The sequence below is a fragment of the Botryllus schlosseri genome, chromosome 10 (assembly GCF_051294905.1).
Source record: "Botryllus schlosseri isolate E-star chromosome 10, Bs_hap1, whole genome shotgun sequence".
Lineage (NCBI taxonomy): Eukaryota > Metazoa > Chordata > Ascidiacea > Stolidobranchia > Styelidae > Botryllus > Botryllus schlosseri.
The window spans coordinates 16642965-16660797 of record NC_137245.1 but is presented as its reverse complement, the minus strand read 5'-3'; the positions used below and the strand labels follow the sequence as shown (position 1 = coordinate 16660797).

Below are 17833 nucleotides of genomic sequence, written 5' to 3'. Positions count from 1 at the left end.
CCAGGCAAGCGAAACACTTATATACACGGAGTTTTCGCTAGAACTTGTAAATCATTAACCACCGCTATTGATGCTGATTTCCAAGTGAAGACGAATGTATGGATCCATCCATATGATCCTCAAGAGGGCTGCATCTGTACACTGTACACTTGTAAAGCCTTCCTTTCATATCGCTGACCACAAATAAATCAATCAAGGCTTAACGCGGTGTACCGATGTCATTCATAGGTATACGATGCGGGTTTTGTGTCAAGTCTGGCTTGCTCAACCGCTTGGTGACGATGCGGTATTTTAAAGATTTGACATGAAGTGAAGATTTATTTGGGCGTATTTGGCCAAGTTGACAATTATTTATTGTTAATTTTCAAGTTCAAACAATTAAGATGCACTATATACTCAACTCAAATATTACATAACGGTATACGAAAATCAAATAGAAATTCAATAATAAGATCTTTAACTTGTTGAATTAAACGGAAAATTTATTAGGCCAACTCATGCATAGATCAGAAGCTATATTGCGTACTTGTTTCGATGTCTTCGTAGCCTGATAAGGATGCGAAAACACAGGACTAAATCAATAGTATAATAGTTCGCCACAACCACGGATAAGTCCTTGAAAAGCACAGATTTTGGTGTGAGGTGTGATGCCATTCGATTTGATGTTGATTAATTATGGAATTCAATTTAATTCAACGTGATAATAGGAAATAAAGGTCTCTGCGGTGTGATACTGGACTAATAGAGCTGGCAGATAAATCCGCAATGATGTGCTAAGTGCAAGCATAATTGCTCCGAAGAACATATTCTGACGACGCTATATTTACCCCGTATCTTCTATGATGATCTGTCACATCTGTCCTGGTCAGTCTATTCTACTATAGTTCTACAGTAGCTCATCAAGATGTCGCAATATGATTTCTCTCCGTAGAAGCTTCGTGATTCGCAGAGATTCGCTCCCGTTCGACTCACTATTTCGTCAAATGATCCTCACGTATCATGAAAAATATTTATTTCGATCCGACTGACTGCATGTTAAATAATGCACTATAATTGACCTGGAAATTGCACTATGAATTATTTTCTCAACTCAACCGAACATAGAATGACATTTCCACGTATCAGACACAGTGAATACTACATCAAGAAGAAAACACGGGCAGGGCTACGATAAAAAGTCTCGCAATGTGAAGATTATGCAATGTGAATATAAACGGCGGGCAAGATATAAAATTTATAAGATGCCGTGCAGTCATAATCTTGTCTTCATTTCTAGACTTGCTTTAGTTCGTTGACGGGCTAACTTCCTGTGTCTGATGACTTCCGCCAGAGCTGGGAATAAAAAGGCTAAAGGCAAACCCCGATTTCGCTATTGAAGGTGCGATCTTACCAAATAATATAGAGCCCGCAAGAAGAACCCCGACTTGCGTGAAAATCTTTTCCCTGACGCACATTACCGTTGCCAAGCCATATTGCACTCCGATGCCACCGGTGAAGAATACTTGAAACATGCTGAGCGCGATAGCTCGGTTTTCGGGAAAGTGCAAGTTGTATGCGGCTATAAACGAACAAACAACAGAGGGTGTTCGCACTGTTCAATGACTAAAACGATGCGCAAATACTAATGATGCAATGCCTCGGTGACATTGCAGAATTGGCCCCTTGCCATAAAATGTCTAATATTTTCCCTGTTCATGTTAAATTCGAATCAATTTCAATCGAGTTTATTTATTTATAGATTTGGATTTAAACTTGGAAGCGAGTCTCTAATTCTAAATGGGATTCTAATATAGAAATTTCGAGCTCACTCGTTTCTACTCATAGTTTGACGACCACACAATAAAAAGTGGGGTGGTATGACTGAATGCGGATGCCATACCAGCCAGTTATTAGACAATTATTGAATATATTGCAGCACTTTACTATTCACTGCTTCTAGATTTTTTCTGTGCTCAATACTATCCTACAGGAAGTACATAAATAATTGTGGTTATAACGCGCCGACACCTACGTGATTTTCGAAACGTAAAAAAAAGTTTTCTTACCGATTATATTCTGACGAAATATACCATTCACCATTCCGAAACCGGCAAACATGAGAAGTAGGACCCACCGATCTTCCGCATTTGGAATCCAGAAGTAACACAAGAAATATATGGCTAACTCCAATGCACAAGACGCGGCGTACATGATGTATCGCTTGTGAGAGAAATGTAGTTTGCCATAGAGAAGAGCTGACGGCATCGCCAGCACGCCAAACATGACAGCGAATAATCCAGTCTGCAAAATATGACATGTACTCGGTAACCTATACGATCGCATGCAATCTGACTAGGTACCAAAGGCTAGAGCAGGGGTCTCAAACTCATTTAGTTTGTGGGCTGATTTCCAAAATGGGAAGGCGCCGCGATCCGGAATAGCGGTGCTGAATGTCGTGCCACGATGACTGCATTTGACGGGATTAAAATGTTGGACTGAAAGTTATTGGAATTCAGCAAGATGTTGTATTCATTACTATTGGTTTACATCGCGCGTAGCGGGAAAAATCATAGTTATTGAAGTCTACTAAAAATGTTGTACTTGTAAGTAAGAAAAATTTGTGAAAATTAAAGGATATAGAGTCCACCTCAAACGATGCAGGCGCTTACAGCTAAGCTGCAATCGCTAGTCGGACGTTAGCCATTCCATAATAGGTAGGGTAGAATATTGAACGATTTAACAAAGGTTGATTTGATAACACACAGCATTTGAGCGATGTAACCTACTCCATAATTTAAGTATACTATACCGATTGGCTATTACTGATCATATCATTGCCCAAGTCAAATATGAAACTACCTTTCGGTTTAAGATCGAATTTTCGAATAGATCAGGTTTAACGTTGGCAATATACCGAAGTGCATTAATACTACACAACACTGGATGGTTATATATAAATTTTACCCGCGAAAGCTGCATACAGAATTGTTCCACTTATATAGTCTGTGATGACTGCATAATTTGTTGTCCAATTGTGACATAATAGTTTTGAATACAGTAAAAACAGCTGAGATCTGACCTAAACTATGGGGGAGGTGAATTGGAGCGTATGGAAAATAATAAAGAAACATAGATCACGCTCAAGACTTGATGAAATAATAATAACGTTATTTTAGTTTTTTTTAAAAGGAATTACCACGAAATTTCGCAAGTGATGGAAAATCTGGGCACGGGCCAACCCAAATGAACTAACGGCCTCCATGAGTTGCGATGATGTATCTAACAATTTTAAAAGTGGCAAATAGTCGCCGGCGACTGATTGATAAAAGTTTGCGACGCCTTGTCCCAATCTACTTCTTCAAACTGTTTATTTAACTATTTCTTGGGTATTTATTTTCTCCTGCTTCAATTTGAAGTAATTCCGACCGAGGTCCCTTCGCCAGTGTTGTATGTTTAGCTACGCGTCTCCTTGCCATCAGATCCGCGCAAGCGGTGTCTTACAAAAGTCAAAAAGTGGACCATGCTACAAGCCGACAGCTACGGAATCACAAAAAAGAATATCGACCTGATCTAAACGACCATTGCAGTCGAAAAACCCCATGAATACCAAAAACAGCAAAAATAATTTGAAGTAACATATATAAATGCACAGGGAACCGTTACTTCTACTTGTAATGAGATAAAAATTCACGGCATTACTTCTACTTGTATACTTCAGTATAGACAATGACTAATTTGACTACATCCGAATATGACGCGACCAAAGAAATATTGCATTTAAAGCTTCTGAAAATTGAGTATCTCTTTCCAATTGATCGAAAAATGATTGCTATTAATTTTTTGACACCGACGCCAAACCACTACTGAAAAGGAAACCTCAAGATGTAACTATACATAGATTTCTTATACACAAACCAATTCAACTCCAGCAGTGCATGAAACGTAAGCTCGAGTGATATCGGCGAATATAAACCCCAGCATCATTCCGTGATGCAACGAAGACACACTCAGCATCATGGCCCTTGGTTTAATGAGAAATAGCCCCGTTTCTTTTAGTGTTCTCAAGAATTCCGAGAGATTACCGGTTCCATTCTAAATATATATAATATACGTATCGAGAACGCTGGCAGATTACGTTTGAAATTTCAAAGATCAGGCTCACCTTGTCTGCCGAAATCGTGGGTTTTTTCGATTGGTCGACAAAATCGATTTGGTCATTAGAATAAAAAACCTCGTTCGCCGTTTCGAATCCTCCATTTGTCTCACCCTGGTTAAAAATCTTCGCGTCAATTCTCTTCCCGCCCCGATCATGCTTCTCAGTTCCTATCTTTTCACGATATTTGTTGTCGATTTCTTTCAACTTATGGGAATATCGGCCCAAGCCCGGATACACAAAGGCGTGCCCGAAAAGCGCGAAGACGTTGAGCAGCAAGGTAACGAAAACCAGAATATAGACGCTTGTCCTGTCGGGTGGTTGGTACTGATCGAGGTTTTCGTCAACTACCGTCGGATCCTGGCAATCGTTGACGCCGCAGAATTCGTACGGATCTCCGGGCGGTGTAAGTGGCGTGGTATTGCTCTGCTCGGAACTTCCACCCGCTGCATATCCGTACAGGACCGCGTAAGAGAGCAAATTCCCGATAATCTGTCAAATATATTCTTCTGCATGATAGTCTGATAGATTGTCCGATGCTGCCAGAGGTGGCCCAAGTATAGTCATAGCTGCCACTCGCGTAGTAGCAGAACGACTCCCGTAACTTTCTACTCAAGCAAAAGTAACAATTTTGAAGGCATACGTTTTCAAAATTGTAAGAATTGTCTTCGCGACTGACGCAGAATGACAAATGAAAATAGGCGCAATTAACGACATACAGTTTTCACCCAGTTGTTGTGACAGCTTCTCCCATGAAAGTGAGTACTTTCTGTTTGACAGAAAAAGCGTAGAGAGTAAATAGTTAAACTCAAACAACCATTGCAGTAGAATTAAAAGCAGTCAAAAATGTAACCACTCGTGTAAGCGTAGTGGACATACATAATATTCCCTTAATTTTTTCGAAAAAGTACAAGTACTCCGCCATTGACCATCTTCGGATGATACCTACCGAAGCGCTCTCCATCATGGCATAAAATCTGCTTTGATAGTAGTCCACATAGAATCTTTCGTCCCTCTCATCTGAATATTTGGCGGTATTGGTCGCTACTTCCAACACCAGAATTGTGTAAGCCGGAAGAAATACGGCACGGCCAACGCCGCTTATGACAGCGCCCGCCACCAGGATAGGAAGATCTTTAGTAAAAGACACCAACGATTAGCGTACCTGGCTAGAGCTGAGATTATTATCTCGGCTTACCCTGAGATAAATTAGACAAAGAATACAACAATATACTCAAGTCGGAGATCACAAGACTTCCGTTAGCTCCAGCGAACTTGAGGAGTAAAGGACAGCAAAATATACCGAATATAACCGATGTCACGTAACCTGACGTGAGTGCGATCGCCCCTAAAACGAAGGGTGAAACTTATTAAAATTAATATTCCATGAGCCTTTGTATGTTGAACTTATACGGGGGATTTCTGAAAGTATCAGTTATTCCAAAACAAAAATGATACGAATATATCGCCACTGCGATCCATACCGAATGCAAGGCTTACATTTAAAGGTGGTCAGAAGTGGTCATTCATTGGCACCCAAGTAGAAGCAAAGTACTAAATTGCTACGCAACTACAAGTATAAGTAACTGTTTTCAAGACATGTCAAAACTGCTGCAAGTAGAAGTATAAATTGAAGGTTTCAAAAGTACTGAAGGAAAAGAAGTAGCTTCGCATGCTAACAGTTAATAGGAAGTGAGTACTTTTTTAATTGTAGGGTGGGTCTACGCAACCGCAAATGACTACTGAGATCACAACTGGGTATAATTTTTGAAAAGAAACTCGCCTGAGTGGTCTATAGGGCAGTGGTTCTCAACCTTTTTGACCTCGCCAACCGGTAAGACTTCGAAACCAATGTTACGGACCGGGAACCTTAAAAAATCAAAATTAATCCTAAATTTAATTACAACAAATGAATGCCATTCAAATGTAATATTGGAAGCTTCATTTAATGTTGCCTTTTAAAAATTAGATATTTACGTGCAGTTCTCTTGAAGCTGATGCAAAGCGAAACTCGCGAAGTCATCTTAAAGACCATTAACTTGATTGTGGTTGTACACTGTCGTTTGAAAGAAATGCGATTGCGATGTTTACTGTAGCCTGTAGTATTGTACCGCCAAGTGTCGCTTAATTGAGCTGTCGCAATTTAACGAAGTTTATTTAAAACTCTCCGCAGCTTTCACGTATAATGTGTCCAAAACGAGTTGTATAATACTTTTAAACAGTTTCGTACAACACCCCCCTCCTTGCAACGTACGCCAAGTAAACCAAGAGCTCTCCGTTACAACAGAACAACACCATGCAGAACAAACTTCTTAATCAATTTAAAATTTGATGTTTTATTACTCTAATTGATGGACAAACGTTCGAACTTTTCGCATTTTGGAATTGAGATATAACATTCTGATATATTTGGCGGACCGGCTAGAAACTTGCCACGGGCCACCGGTTGAGAACCACTGAGCTAGGGTATATTTGTTCTACTTGATATGACAATTTCAGTCAGAAAGCTTGATGAGAACATAACCCAAAACGACAAAGTCCAGAGACAAAAAAACAAGTAGTCTTAGTTACAAAATGTCAAGGAGCCTATGGAAGTAGAAGAAGTGTAAAATCATGATTAAGATCTGAAAAAGTAGAAGCACGTTGTTACTGACCCCACATGCTTACGTTACGTAGTGCCTTTCAAATGTTAGTATGCTACGTGTATTCGAAGCTTTAGGGCACTTAATCATGCATCTTAATTTAGTCATGCTTACCCCCACCCAATAGCAACCTAACTAAGAGATCTATCGACTACTCGGGACCTATCATTTCGAATGCATTACCACTACATATCCATGAATTGCCTTATAATAGATTCGAAAAAGCCCTACTTGATCACCTCTTGTCGTTACACTAACACTGTTGCCCTACCTGTTGCCCTACCTCGCCCAGACATTGCTTCATTGATCATTTGCTACCATCGTTTAATTTTTCTTCTATTTTATTTTTTGAACTACTGTAACCTTTTTTACAGCCAGACTGTTTAGAGTCAAGGGTACCTGTTTGATGCTGGTGTGATCAGACTAGATGACCTTCACGGTCTTATCGATCATTCCTATCTAATACCGAATACTGTGCAAGCATATTTTCTGTACCACCATCACTGCCGTGTGTTATGTATTTTGGTTGGGTGGAAATAAAGACTCTCTCTCTCTCTCTCTCTCTCAATTGCTCATATTATACAGGTATACGAAGACTATTTGTGAGGTTCTCGCGGGCTGTCTTCAGACGGGTCCACTGGTATGATTACTTTTTGAAAGTGTCGCCAATCAAATATACTGGAATCGTTCACACGTACCGCAGACCAAACTTGAAGAACATCTTCTTTTGTGAGACGCACGCGATTTCAAATTGGGGTGTATTTTGCTCTGCTGATCGTATTTTTACTGCGTGGCTCATATTGCAAGGACGGACTGTTCGGTGCTGACTATTTCGACCTCCGAACAAATAAATATTGTTGGTTTTGGCCAACCAGCTACGGTTATTTTGGGCCAAGGTCATTTTGAGCCAAGGTTTTATCGCGTCTGATCTTTTTCGCACTGTACTTTGCGCAGCCACGTTTTGGCTTCATGTGTCCCGGCGCGTAAAAGGTCAGTCCCGAAATGCCTGTGTAATGGTCCCACACCTGAAAATTGCACAACCCTAGACTAAAGCATCCTAACAGTCCCCGACGGCGTTAAGCGACACTAGGAATATTTCTTTCCCAATTGCGAACGCGCAGTTACATCTATTTCTGTAAATTATAGTATTCAAATATTGCGGGATGTGGCAGTTACGGCTCCCCTCTTTCTCTCCCTCAACCTGGTCCTGTATTATCCGGGAAAGTTAGAGATTTCCAGAGAAACCAATGTCCGACAAATTACACAAATCAATCCAATTTTTGTAATATAGAAAATATGCCGTCACATTTTCTTGAGCAATAACCATATTGTTGTAACCACTTTTCTGTATGTCTCGCATATTGGCTATGGTATTCAACTCAGTATCCTTGGGTATGCACAAACTATTTACTATTTCTGTTGGAAGCAATTCAGAAAATATTACATGCCTGATAATAGATAGCTCATGTGCGGCCGCGACCGAAATTTGTCGCCATGTTTGTTCCCAAACTTTAAGAACCCCTGACATACAGAAAGAATTTGTAGGTATAAGGTTAGGAAGTCGGATCGCACAATTTTGCCAATGGCAATACACCGGACAACCAGCTTAAATGCAGTCAATATCTAGCGAAGTTCATGATCAGTGCGATCATGGTGCCGGAAGATTCGAGTTCAGTCACGAGAACAGGATGCGTGGTTGGCGATGGGGTAAGGCCAGTAGATACACCGTTTATTGGTTTGAGCAATGAAGCAATATCTCTGTCCGGGATTCGTAAGTATTATCTTTGGAAATTGTATCTAATGAGCATTAAGTAGCCGATATCTCCTACCTTTACTGTCTTCGATATTGATACTCGTCTGCACCGTCTGAAGTGCCGCAATTGTTGTGATGCAGGAGACAATACCCAAGACCATCCACAGAAAAAGAACCCACATTTTACGCCGATTTTCGGCGTAAATCTGCCCGTTAGTACTGTCTTCCATCGCTATCACAACACCGACTAATTGCAATCGCCCTCTGACTTACTTTGTCGCATGTCTCGTTGTGTGAATCATTAACTTGAACTCTATGTTGCCTAGTCAATAGTGGAGTATCGTGGTGGCTTAGAGAGATATGATTACGATGTCGATTTAAGATGGCAGGAATGTGGGTTCATGAATTACATGCTACAAGCTCACAGTACCGTAAACGGGGCTTGGGGTCTCCATATGTTGTATAAGAACGTCCGCGCTTGCAAATGATCCTCGTTATCGACGTTTTGTTGTTATTACACACCAAACACCAGGATTGCAATCATCGGAATAACCATGGGAATGGTTTTGACTTGGCTCTCTTGCTGTGTAGTCGGGTTGTTGCTGTATTCGAATGCGATGAACTGTAAGCATGATATTAGAATGAATGCACATCGGAATAATACAAAGGGCAATTGTCTTTCAATAATAATCAAGATCGGCCGCAACCCTTATTGGCGCAGTTGGTACTGATTATTACCACCACGAGTTCAGGTACACTGCAATGCATACTGTCGATTTGTAATCAGAGTATTCTGATGTACTAGCGACATTGCGTACAGAAAAGGTTTCACCGCGTGTTCTTAGCAAGAGATTAGGTATTATCGCAGCTTTTCACGTACATGAACACGTGAAAGTGCTGAATTAGGCGCGTAAAGTCGTTTTGTACACTCTATCCGCATGATTCTGCTATCGGATGTTGGATTATTTTTATCGAAAACCTTCTCTATGTGGCACGGATCGCGAAAGAGACCAAACACCTCATCGTTTCAGGGGGATTCAGGTGGGTTTTTGCCGGCAAAGGCTCCTAAAGTGGAACAAGGTAAGCATGCCCGGACTTGGCGGGTAATAGCGACTAAGTATTTTTTTCTTTGTGATAGTCGGTAATCAAGTAGGCTGTTGTTTTATTACTGTTTGAAGACATTACCTGGCGCAGTTGGGTGGTTACTGTAAAGTGTAGATCCGCGTTACCATGAATTAGCTTGTAGCATTCGCGATATTTCATCAATTTTAAACTAGGTTGGCCAGATTTACATCGTTGCTATGAGGATGAGTCAGTCACATTAATGTAAGTTGGTCTTGTATTAATGCGAATAGCGACTGACTCATCTTTAACTCGCTTTGCCAGCTCGGCTCAGAGAGTGGTTCCCAAACTTCCTTTTCACCTTTCCCGTGCTAGAATGGGTCAAGTATTGATTCGCTTTTCTATCAACATAATTTACTGAATGTTCCAACATTTTTGCCCACAACCGATCCAGTCGTTATTTTCATCACTTGTCAATCAAAATATTCCACAGGAGGATATCTCCCCTTTGAGAACCACTGAGCTTTCCGTGTTGTATATTTGTTCTCTAGAATCGGCGCTTATAAATTCCCTTCGCTCACGTACTACCTGACTTCAAATCTGAAGAAACCCATTTTGATAGCATAAACCCTCTATCGAAACTGATTCGAGACTCTCGACGATTTAATATATTCGAACAGGTCAGTCCTATACTCTTTACATGATTGGCGGTTGCTCCTCGTTGGGCGTTAAAGAAGCAGAACATTCATTTCAATGCTACGATTTCGATAACGAAACTTGGACGAGTGCTGCGCAGAGAATGCCATGCGAAAGGTGACATGAAGATATTAGTTGCATCATCGACAAACTAATTTCCAGAAAATTATTTTAGAAGCGCGTTCGCTGTTGCGTCCTTCCAAAACCGCATATGGGTTATTGGCGGCCGCGATGTCACCGATACCGTGCTTGAGACTGTACTCGTGTACGATCCAAGTTCGAACCAATGGACGTACTCGTGTGCAATGAACGCTGCAAGGCGTAGCTTATGTGCCGCGGTAGTCGGCGGGAATTTGTACGCTCTCGGAGGGAGCGATAACTCAAAAGGTAAGATAGTGTGAAGTTGTAATTGAACGCAATAATTGGACTTCGTTGAAATGTGTTCTCAAATTAAAGCTGAAGGTATTGGAAGCATTTTGAAAGCAGTCATATTCCCCAGAAATCCACTGTATTAGAACTGTAGCCAAAAGATTTTCACGAACCGTACGATTGCACTCATCAATTTGTCCGCTGTATCGATGTAACGCGCCATCGCTTCTTAATCCTTTGCGAAATTTATGGTACCATTGCACGACGTGATCAAGACTTAGAACGAATTTTAGATAGTTGTAAGCCGATACTATGATTGATATTGTCCTATTACATTATTTGAAGAGCTTCTTGTAGGTACAGAACTTCAATATACAATTGAATAGTATATTCATATTGAAATGAACCCGAATATTTTCGACTGACACTCGTCAGGGGTAATCGTCAGCAACTAGTAGAGAATTGGAAAGAAGATTGTATATCAACAATCGTATCACAAAATATGACGTCACCAGCATGAAATTTTGTGAATGAGAGAGCGTTCAATGTACTATTTTTAGGTGGTACACGAACTCCTTTTGTTGACAAGTTAACGCAATTTAACGCAGAAAAACCAACAAAGCCCACCGAACGAACAATAAATAAAATATGTTTATATCCCTCTACCTTGGATTGGCCCCATTTTCACCCGCTTTGAAAAACAATTGATTTCTGCGGTCAGTGTTACGACACAGTCAAAACCAATGTGATTTTTACAACAACACAACTGCTCCCTTCAACACGCAAAGACGCTCTCCCTGCACTTCAACAAAGCAATGTAGTGTACGAATATAAGTGCCACTGTGATTGTGGCTACGTGGGAAGAACGTCAAAACGTCTACAGGAACGCATAAACCAACATGTCCCCAGATTCATCAGAACACGTGCATCACGCTCGGTGAAAAGCTCACCCTTAACTCATCCGCTTAAGATTGATGCTGATCGATCAAAGGCCATTAATTCTGCCATCGGCAAAAATCTGTTGAATAATCCGATTTGTGCCAATAATTATCGAGACGACCGATTTCGAATCGTTGGGCGAGGCCGTTCACAATTCCATTTATGTGCCTTAGAGTCGACTTTTATCAAAATACACCAACCAAAACTCTGTCAACAGAAGGAGTTCATGTACCACCTAAAAATAGTACATTGAACCCTCTCTCATTCACGAAATTTCATGCTGGGGACGTCATATTTTGTGATACGATTGATAATATACAATATTCTTTCCAATTCTCTACTAGTTGCTGACGATTACTCCTGACGAGTGTCAGCCGAAAATATTCAGGTTCATTTCAATATGAATATACTATTCAATATTATATTATTACATATTGCTGAGGTGGGCAGACCTGGTTCATGCGCTAGTCGCATATCAAAAGTCGTAGTTTAAAACAGCGGTTCTCAACCTTTTTGTCCATGCGCCCCCTTGGCGATGGTCAAAAAATTTGCGCCCCCTATCCCCCCTGCACTTATCGTCATGTCAAAAAGAACACATCATCTAATACTGAGGTGGGCTAATCACGGCCGTATTTCGATTACTTATGCAGCTTAAGGCGGCATTCCACGGCATAGCCGTAATGAACTAACTCAGTGGTTCCCAACGGGGGAGGAATTCCCCCCTTGGGGGGAATTTTGCAATTTTTAGGGAGGAATTCCACTTTTGAATTGTAAGGGATTTCCCAAATTGTTCATGTCCGAACTGTCATGTATTCAACCATTTATAATCGAACTTATGCTCCTTATACCTGTTTTTTGTTTGCTGAAAGTATGTTCAAATGCTATTTGAAATCTCTTTTTCACATACAAATCCCCCCTTTTTTAAACTAGTTCAGATTTTCTTCAATTTTGTAGGCCAGCGACGGCCTCTCAATCAAATGTATCCTAAGCGAGCAAATGGCGTGCCGAATCTATCACAACAAGGCCTCTCGTGAAAATATATATTTTATATTTCCAAGTCAACATTTTCAGACAGTGACAAAATATTTCAACGTCATCGATTCAAGTCAAAGAGATCGCTAGCCTTGGTTTATTTTTAGTGAACAGCAACCTGATCGAAAAAAGACATGTTAAACCCGGTGCAATGTTGCCGAAACATATTGGATGTCCTAAATTTCAATGAGCTCCAGCAGGGAATCTGATCACGTGTACGTTAAGTATCAATGCTGTAACCAAGTCCCGAGGCTCCGAGTGACAAATCAATCTCACTTACATAATTTTGACTCGAGTCAATTCGAATCACTTTCAATTCATCATTGAGCCAAGTCCGAGTCCAAGTCACCGATCACGGGGTAGAGTCCAAGTCATGGTATTATGACTCAAGTCTGAGTCCAAGTCACACTCAAGTCAACACTGTTTGGTGATATTGAATGATTTGGATTTATGATACACTAATTTTCCTCACTTTGAGCAGTTTCTTGTCGCATTGTCAACTGTCAGCGTCAAGTACCAAGATCACTAGACGAAATTCCGATAGGGTGATCACTTAACTATTCTTCGAAATTACAATGAAATGTCGGTCTTGACCGTCTTATAGTCTCGAGTCATATGGCTTGTTTCGAGTCATGCACAATGACTCGAGTCCAAGTCGAGTCAATACCCAGATTGTCTCGCGTCGAGGCGAGTCGTTTCCGTATTTTGAGAAAATGACTCGAGTCAAGTCGAGTCATCAGAAAATGGTGACTCGAGTCAGACTCGAGTCTGGTAAACCCTGCCATATGTGAAAGTACCAATATTATCGGCCAAATGCATACGCAAGCTTGAGAAAAAAATCGCGAGACCAATAAACTTATGCATACTGATTTTTCACGGCAGTTGTTTTAGCGATTGGTGCATGGTAAGCGGAAAACACAAATGGAAGTGTGGGGGTCTGTTGAGTCAAGCGTTCCAAAATTTGTGTGATTGAGACCAAGACTATTGTTTTTGGAGGTCTGTAAAGTGTTATTACAGCACTGCTAGAAACAAACATTCGGTACAGCCCGTCTTATTCTCTCAGTCAACAGGTGTTTGCGCGGTAAAAATGATCTTTTTTAATCATCGGGCAGATTTATCCTAAGGGGGGAATTTTGGCTTAAATTTCGGCCAAGGGAGGCACGAGATGAAAAAGGTTGGGAACCACTGTTACTAACTGGACGCAAAATATCTATGTTAATCTGTCCATATCCATTCCCGGTGAACTCCGGACTATTCTACTTTTCAAAACGGCCTATTGTACGCACCGAAATCACGAATGGCAATGTTATGAATAGTTGCTGGGATTGCATATCGTCGCGCGGAGCACGAAAATTTTTCAGATTCACGAATGAATTTCGTAATGAATATTAGCAGTATCACATATTACTATCAAATATTTATCCTTTTCCAACCCATGTGATCAGATTCACCGGTAGAGTTTATGGAGGGAGTGCTTTCGAAAATTTAGGGCAAATTATAAATGACAATGCATCTTTGTGTGGGCCAATTGTTATTAGTCACTATGTTGCATGCTGTTATTTCTTGACCTTTCATCAGGATTGCTGATTGTATCGGCAGTGCAAGTAGTGGAAATATATTGAAATCACCCAAATGTACCATAAACAAATTTCTTTCGTGAGTTGCACACGATTCCGATTTCTGCTCAGATTTACAGGGGCGCTAATACATTAAAATCGTATAATGAAGTAATGTTGAATTGCGCGGATCGCGAAGAAAATTTCAAGATTAATTAAAATCTCTCAACAATTTGGGAGTGAATTCATAATTTCAATTTGCATGTCTATGGCCGCCAGCACACACTAATTGAATTAGGTGTCGACGGCCGCACAAATTCCCTTATACGGCCGCAGGTTGCCCATCCCTGATCTAATAGTATACATATGACATAACTTACGCCAAGTTTGAATCCGCATTCCAGTTGTTGAGTCTTTAACAATTCTGACAAATTTCCCCGAACTTGTTTCAAAATTGCAGAAAGCATTGATCAGGACATCAATTTATTTCAACGTAGCTTGCACTGAAACTAATCATAATGCTGGTAGTGACTACAGAGAGCACAGCGTCGTTCTGTCCTGTCATGCTAAATTTCATCAATTTTGGTTTTGAATGAAATTGTGTTAATTTAGGGTAGGCTAATTGAAGGTGAAACCGGGCAACCTATATTGCATGTAAGTCTGCCTTAGGCAGTGCAGTTCGCCAGCGATTAACAACAGCTACCCAGCGCAGTTTTTAATTTCAATTTAATTGTGTTGATTTAGGGTAGCCTAATTGAGGGTGAAGTCGGGCAACCTATGTTACATCTAAGTCTTGTCTTAGGCAGTGCAGTTCGCCAGCTATTAACAACAGCTACCCAGGGCACCCAGCTTTAGGCTACTGCCAAAGCTATGAAGTAATGAATGACATTCACGTGGAAATTGCTCTAAATCTTCAAAGAATATCAAAAATTTGCTCGAATGAAGTTGAAATCAGCCTATACTCCGTTGAGCGCGATTGCTGGAGTTTAAATTTGGCGAGCTTTCTTGAATACGAAATAAGTTTCATCTTCAATAATCGTCTCCTCAGAATGGTTGTGAAACACGTGTTTAGTCAGAATTCATGCAGACTTTGTTAATTTCTCGCCCCCCAGACTCGACTTGGACTCGAGTCATTGCGCATGACTCGAACCAAGTCATTGACTCGAGACTCGTACGGCCAAGACCGACATTTCATTGTAATTCCGAAGCCAACACACTATTAGGATTTCGTCTGTTGGTACTGGTACTTGAATATGCGACCAGAAACTTCTAAAAGTGAGGTAAATTGGTATATTATAAATGCGAAACATCCGATATCACCAATCAGAGTTATAAAAAGTGAGTTTACCAAGACTTTAACTGGAGACTAAGCAGTCTATACAATGACTTGGACTCGGACTCGAGTCATAATTCCATGACTCGGACTCGACCCTCTGCTCGCTGACTTGGACTCGGACTGGACTCGGTGGTGAATTGAAATGACTCGACTTGATTCGAGTCAAAACTATAAAAGTGAGATTGACTTGTGACTTGGTTACAACCCTGCAATCATTGATAGAGCAACAAACGAAGGGTCGGAGAGCCGCAGGTTGCCCACCCCTGTTATATATAATACACATATGTTTTTAGTTCTCAGAAGCGTGGAAACCTGGAATGGATACAATTGGGCCGATTGTGCGCCGATGACGTTCGGCAGATGGAACTTTGCAGTCGGCGTATTGAGGAATCGCCTGTACGCCGTGGGTGGTTACGGGGAGTCTCTGCCGTTACACTGCGTGGAGTATTACACTCCGCATGATAATATATGGATAATAGTGAGGCCACCGGCGATGCAACGAATCAACTGTGGGATCGGTGTAGTGAACGACAAACTGTATTGCCTCGGTGGCGATGGTGACGGAACGGTGTCATACTGCTACGATTCAGGATCCGGTGACCATGTTTGGATGAACTCCATAGCTACCGTACCGGATGGCTTAATGGGCTTCGACGTGGTGGCAGACTGTAGAAACCTGTATCTTGTTGGTGGTATTTGTGAGGAGTCCTCTGTTCCAAGTCTTCAATGCTTCAATCCTGTGAATTTGGCATGGTCGGTCTTGCCACGTCCCTCGGGTCTTCCGCGGTACGGCGTTAAAGCAGTGATTGCCGAGAAAAGTGTTTCGTCATCATGCCCAAGTTGAATATGCGTGTTTTCATTACGCCGTGGGACATAGTAGGAACGCCACTAAACCCAATGCTGAGTACCGTTGTAAAACGGCTATCAGACATATGCCGTACAAAGAGTTAAAGCCCATCCAATTGTCAATGAGAGCGTGAGATGTCCACGAAGTAATGAGAACTTACGCTAATAAGTTCTATGTGCAAGTAGAATTCTTGTGGATCTCATCTGTTGTGGTACGTTGTAAATATATAGGCGGGAAATTGGTGGATCACCCAAATTTCTACCAAACACATTAAACTCCATAGAGGTATCCTTCACGAAAACAGAACTCCCTCCACCCCCGAAATATCTCTGTCAGAATTGGTGTATTGATTCGTTTTCACCCATTGGAATTTGGAATCTATTTTCGTTATTGTAGCAGGTGTAACGTGACAGAACATGGTTTCTCTGAATTGGTTGTTGCTAGTTGTGCAGGGTGCAGCCGTGTTCCGGGGACACAGGTCCACAAAGTTGCGTCATTGCTAGACTAATCCATTGATACAAGTTTACAGTCATTGGCGTAAGAATATTCGAGGCTGATGGGTCGGTATTTTAGATTTATACTCGGTGCAGAACCCCTTCCAAAGTGTTGCTTCATCGAGGTGGTCAATATCTAAGTAGTTCACGTTTTCATATTATACACATTGTGGTATTCCAGTATATTTTTCCATATGCATGACTCACTAAAGTGGTAGAAAGTAGTTTTACGAAATGTTTTGAACACGTTTATGAGAGAAGTTGTAACAACTGTGCGAAATAGCCCTGTATGGTAACCGTAACATATTATACTTTCGAAAATGCACCATTTTGTAGTGTCAATTTTAAATTCGCGGCTGTGCACTCGGAAATTCCAGATATTGTCACCTTCAGTTAACTGCGACCATTCGAACAGATCGAACTTCTTCAGTACTTTGCGGCGCTTCATTTTCTTCTCTCCTCGCTTATGGGTATGCCTAACGACTCTGCGCGAAATTGCAATCGGTGTGCAGATATGGCTGGATCAAAACCTTCAACAGTACCAAATCAGCTTGCTACAAATATGAAATCCACATCATACTTACACTTGGACGCGGAAATTTCAATCGCATCTCTGTGACGTTGATTCTCGCCTGCGATATGCAAATGAAGGGGATGGGGGTTGTTGCTTGCTTTTACTAAATTCTGCTCCGGATTAGGACATTAGGTTCAATTCCAGTTTTGCATCAGTAGGGTCCTGATGCGGGAAAATATTGAACATGTTTCATATGAACATTCAAACTTATGCTTAACCCGGACGAGTCAGGCAATTTTAGCGTCTCATATGTAACGCGTTACGTATAAGCGTGGTTGCAATGGAAATGCCATTGACTGTGAGTGAGGGCATTATGCAGTAATTTAGAAAGTGTTCACCGTATGCACTTCCTCCGTGATAATCCATATTAAGACAAAAGCTAATGATCAAATAAGCATCCA

The 17833-nt window shown here is 41.1% G+C and overlaps 2 protein-coding genes across 2 annotated transcripts; one reads left to right on the top strand and one right to left on the bottom strand.

Moving 5' to 3' along the window:
• Nucleotides 1-995: 995 nt before the first annotated feature.
• On the bottom strand, nt 996-8815 carry LOC145447942 (protein unc-93 homolog A-like). Its single transcript, XM_080326217.1, has 8 exons — nt 8604-8815; nt 5331-5480; nt 5082-5266; nt 4142-4624; nt 3895-4071; nt 2046-2280; nt 1391-1558; nt 996-1332 (listed from the first exon to the last, which is right to left on the bottom strand). The coding sequence occupies exons 1-8, from the start codon at nt 8755-8757 to the stop codon at nt 1253-1255; spliced, it is 1632 nt and encodes a 543-aa protein (XP_080182343.1). The 5' UTR covers nt 8758-8815; the 3' UTR covers nt 996-1252.
• A 424-nt stretch (nt 8816-9239) lies between these two features.
• On the top strand, nt 9240-17183 carry LOC145447946 (uncharacterized). The gene is made up of 4 exons (XM_080326224.1): nt 9240-9607; nt 10270-10402; nt 10461-10672; nt 15811-17183. The coding sequence occupies exons 1-4, from the start codon at nt 9466-9468 to the stop codon at nt 16359-16361; spliced, it is 1038 nt and encodes a 345-aa protein (XP_080182350.1). The 5' UTR covers nt 9240-9465; the 3' UTR covers nt 16362-17183.
• The last annotated feature ends 650 nt before the right edge of the window (nt 17184-17833 follow it).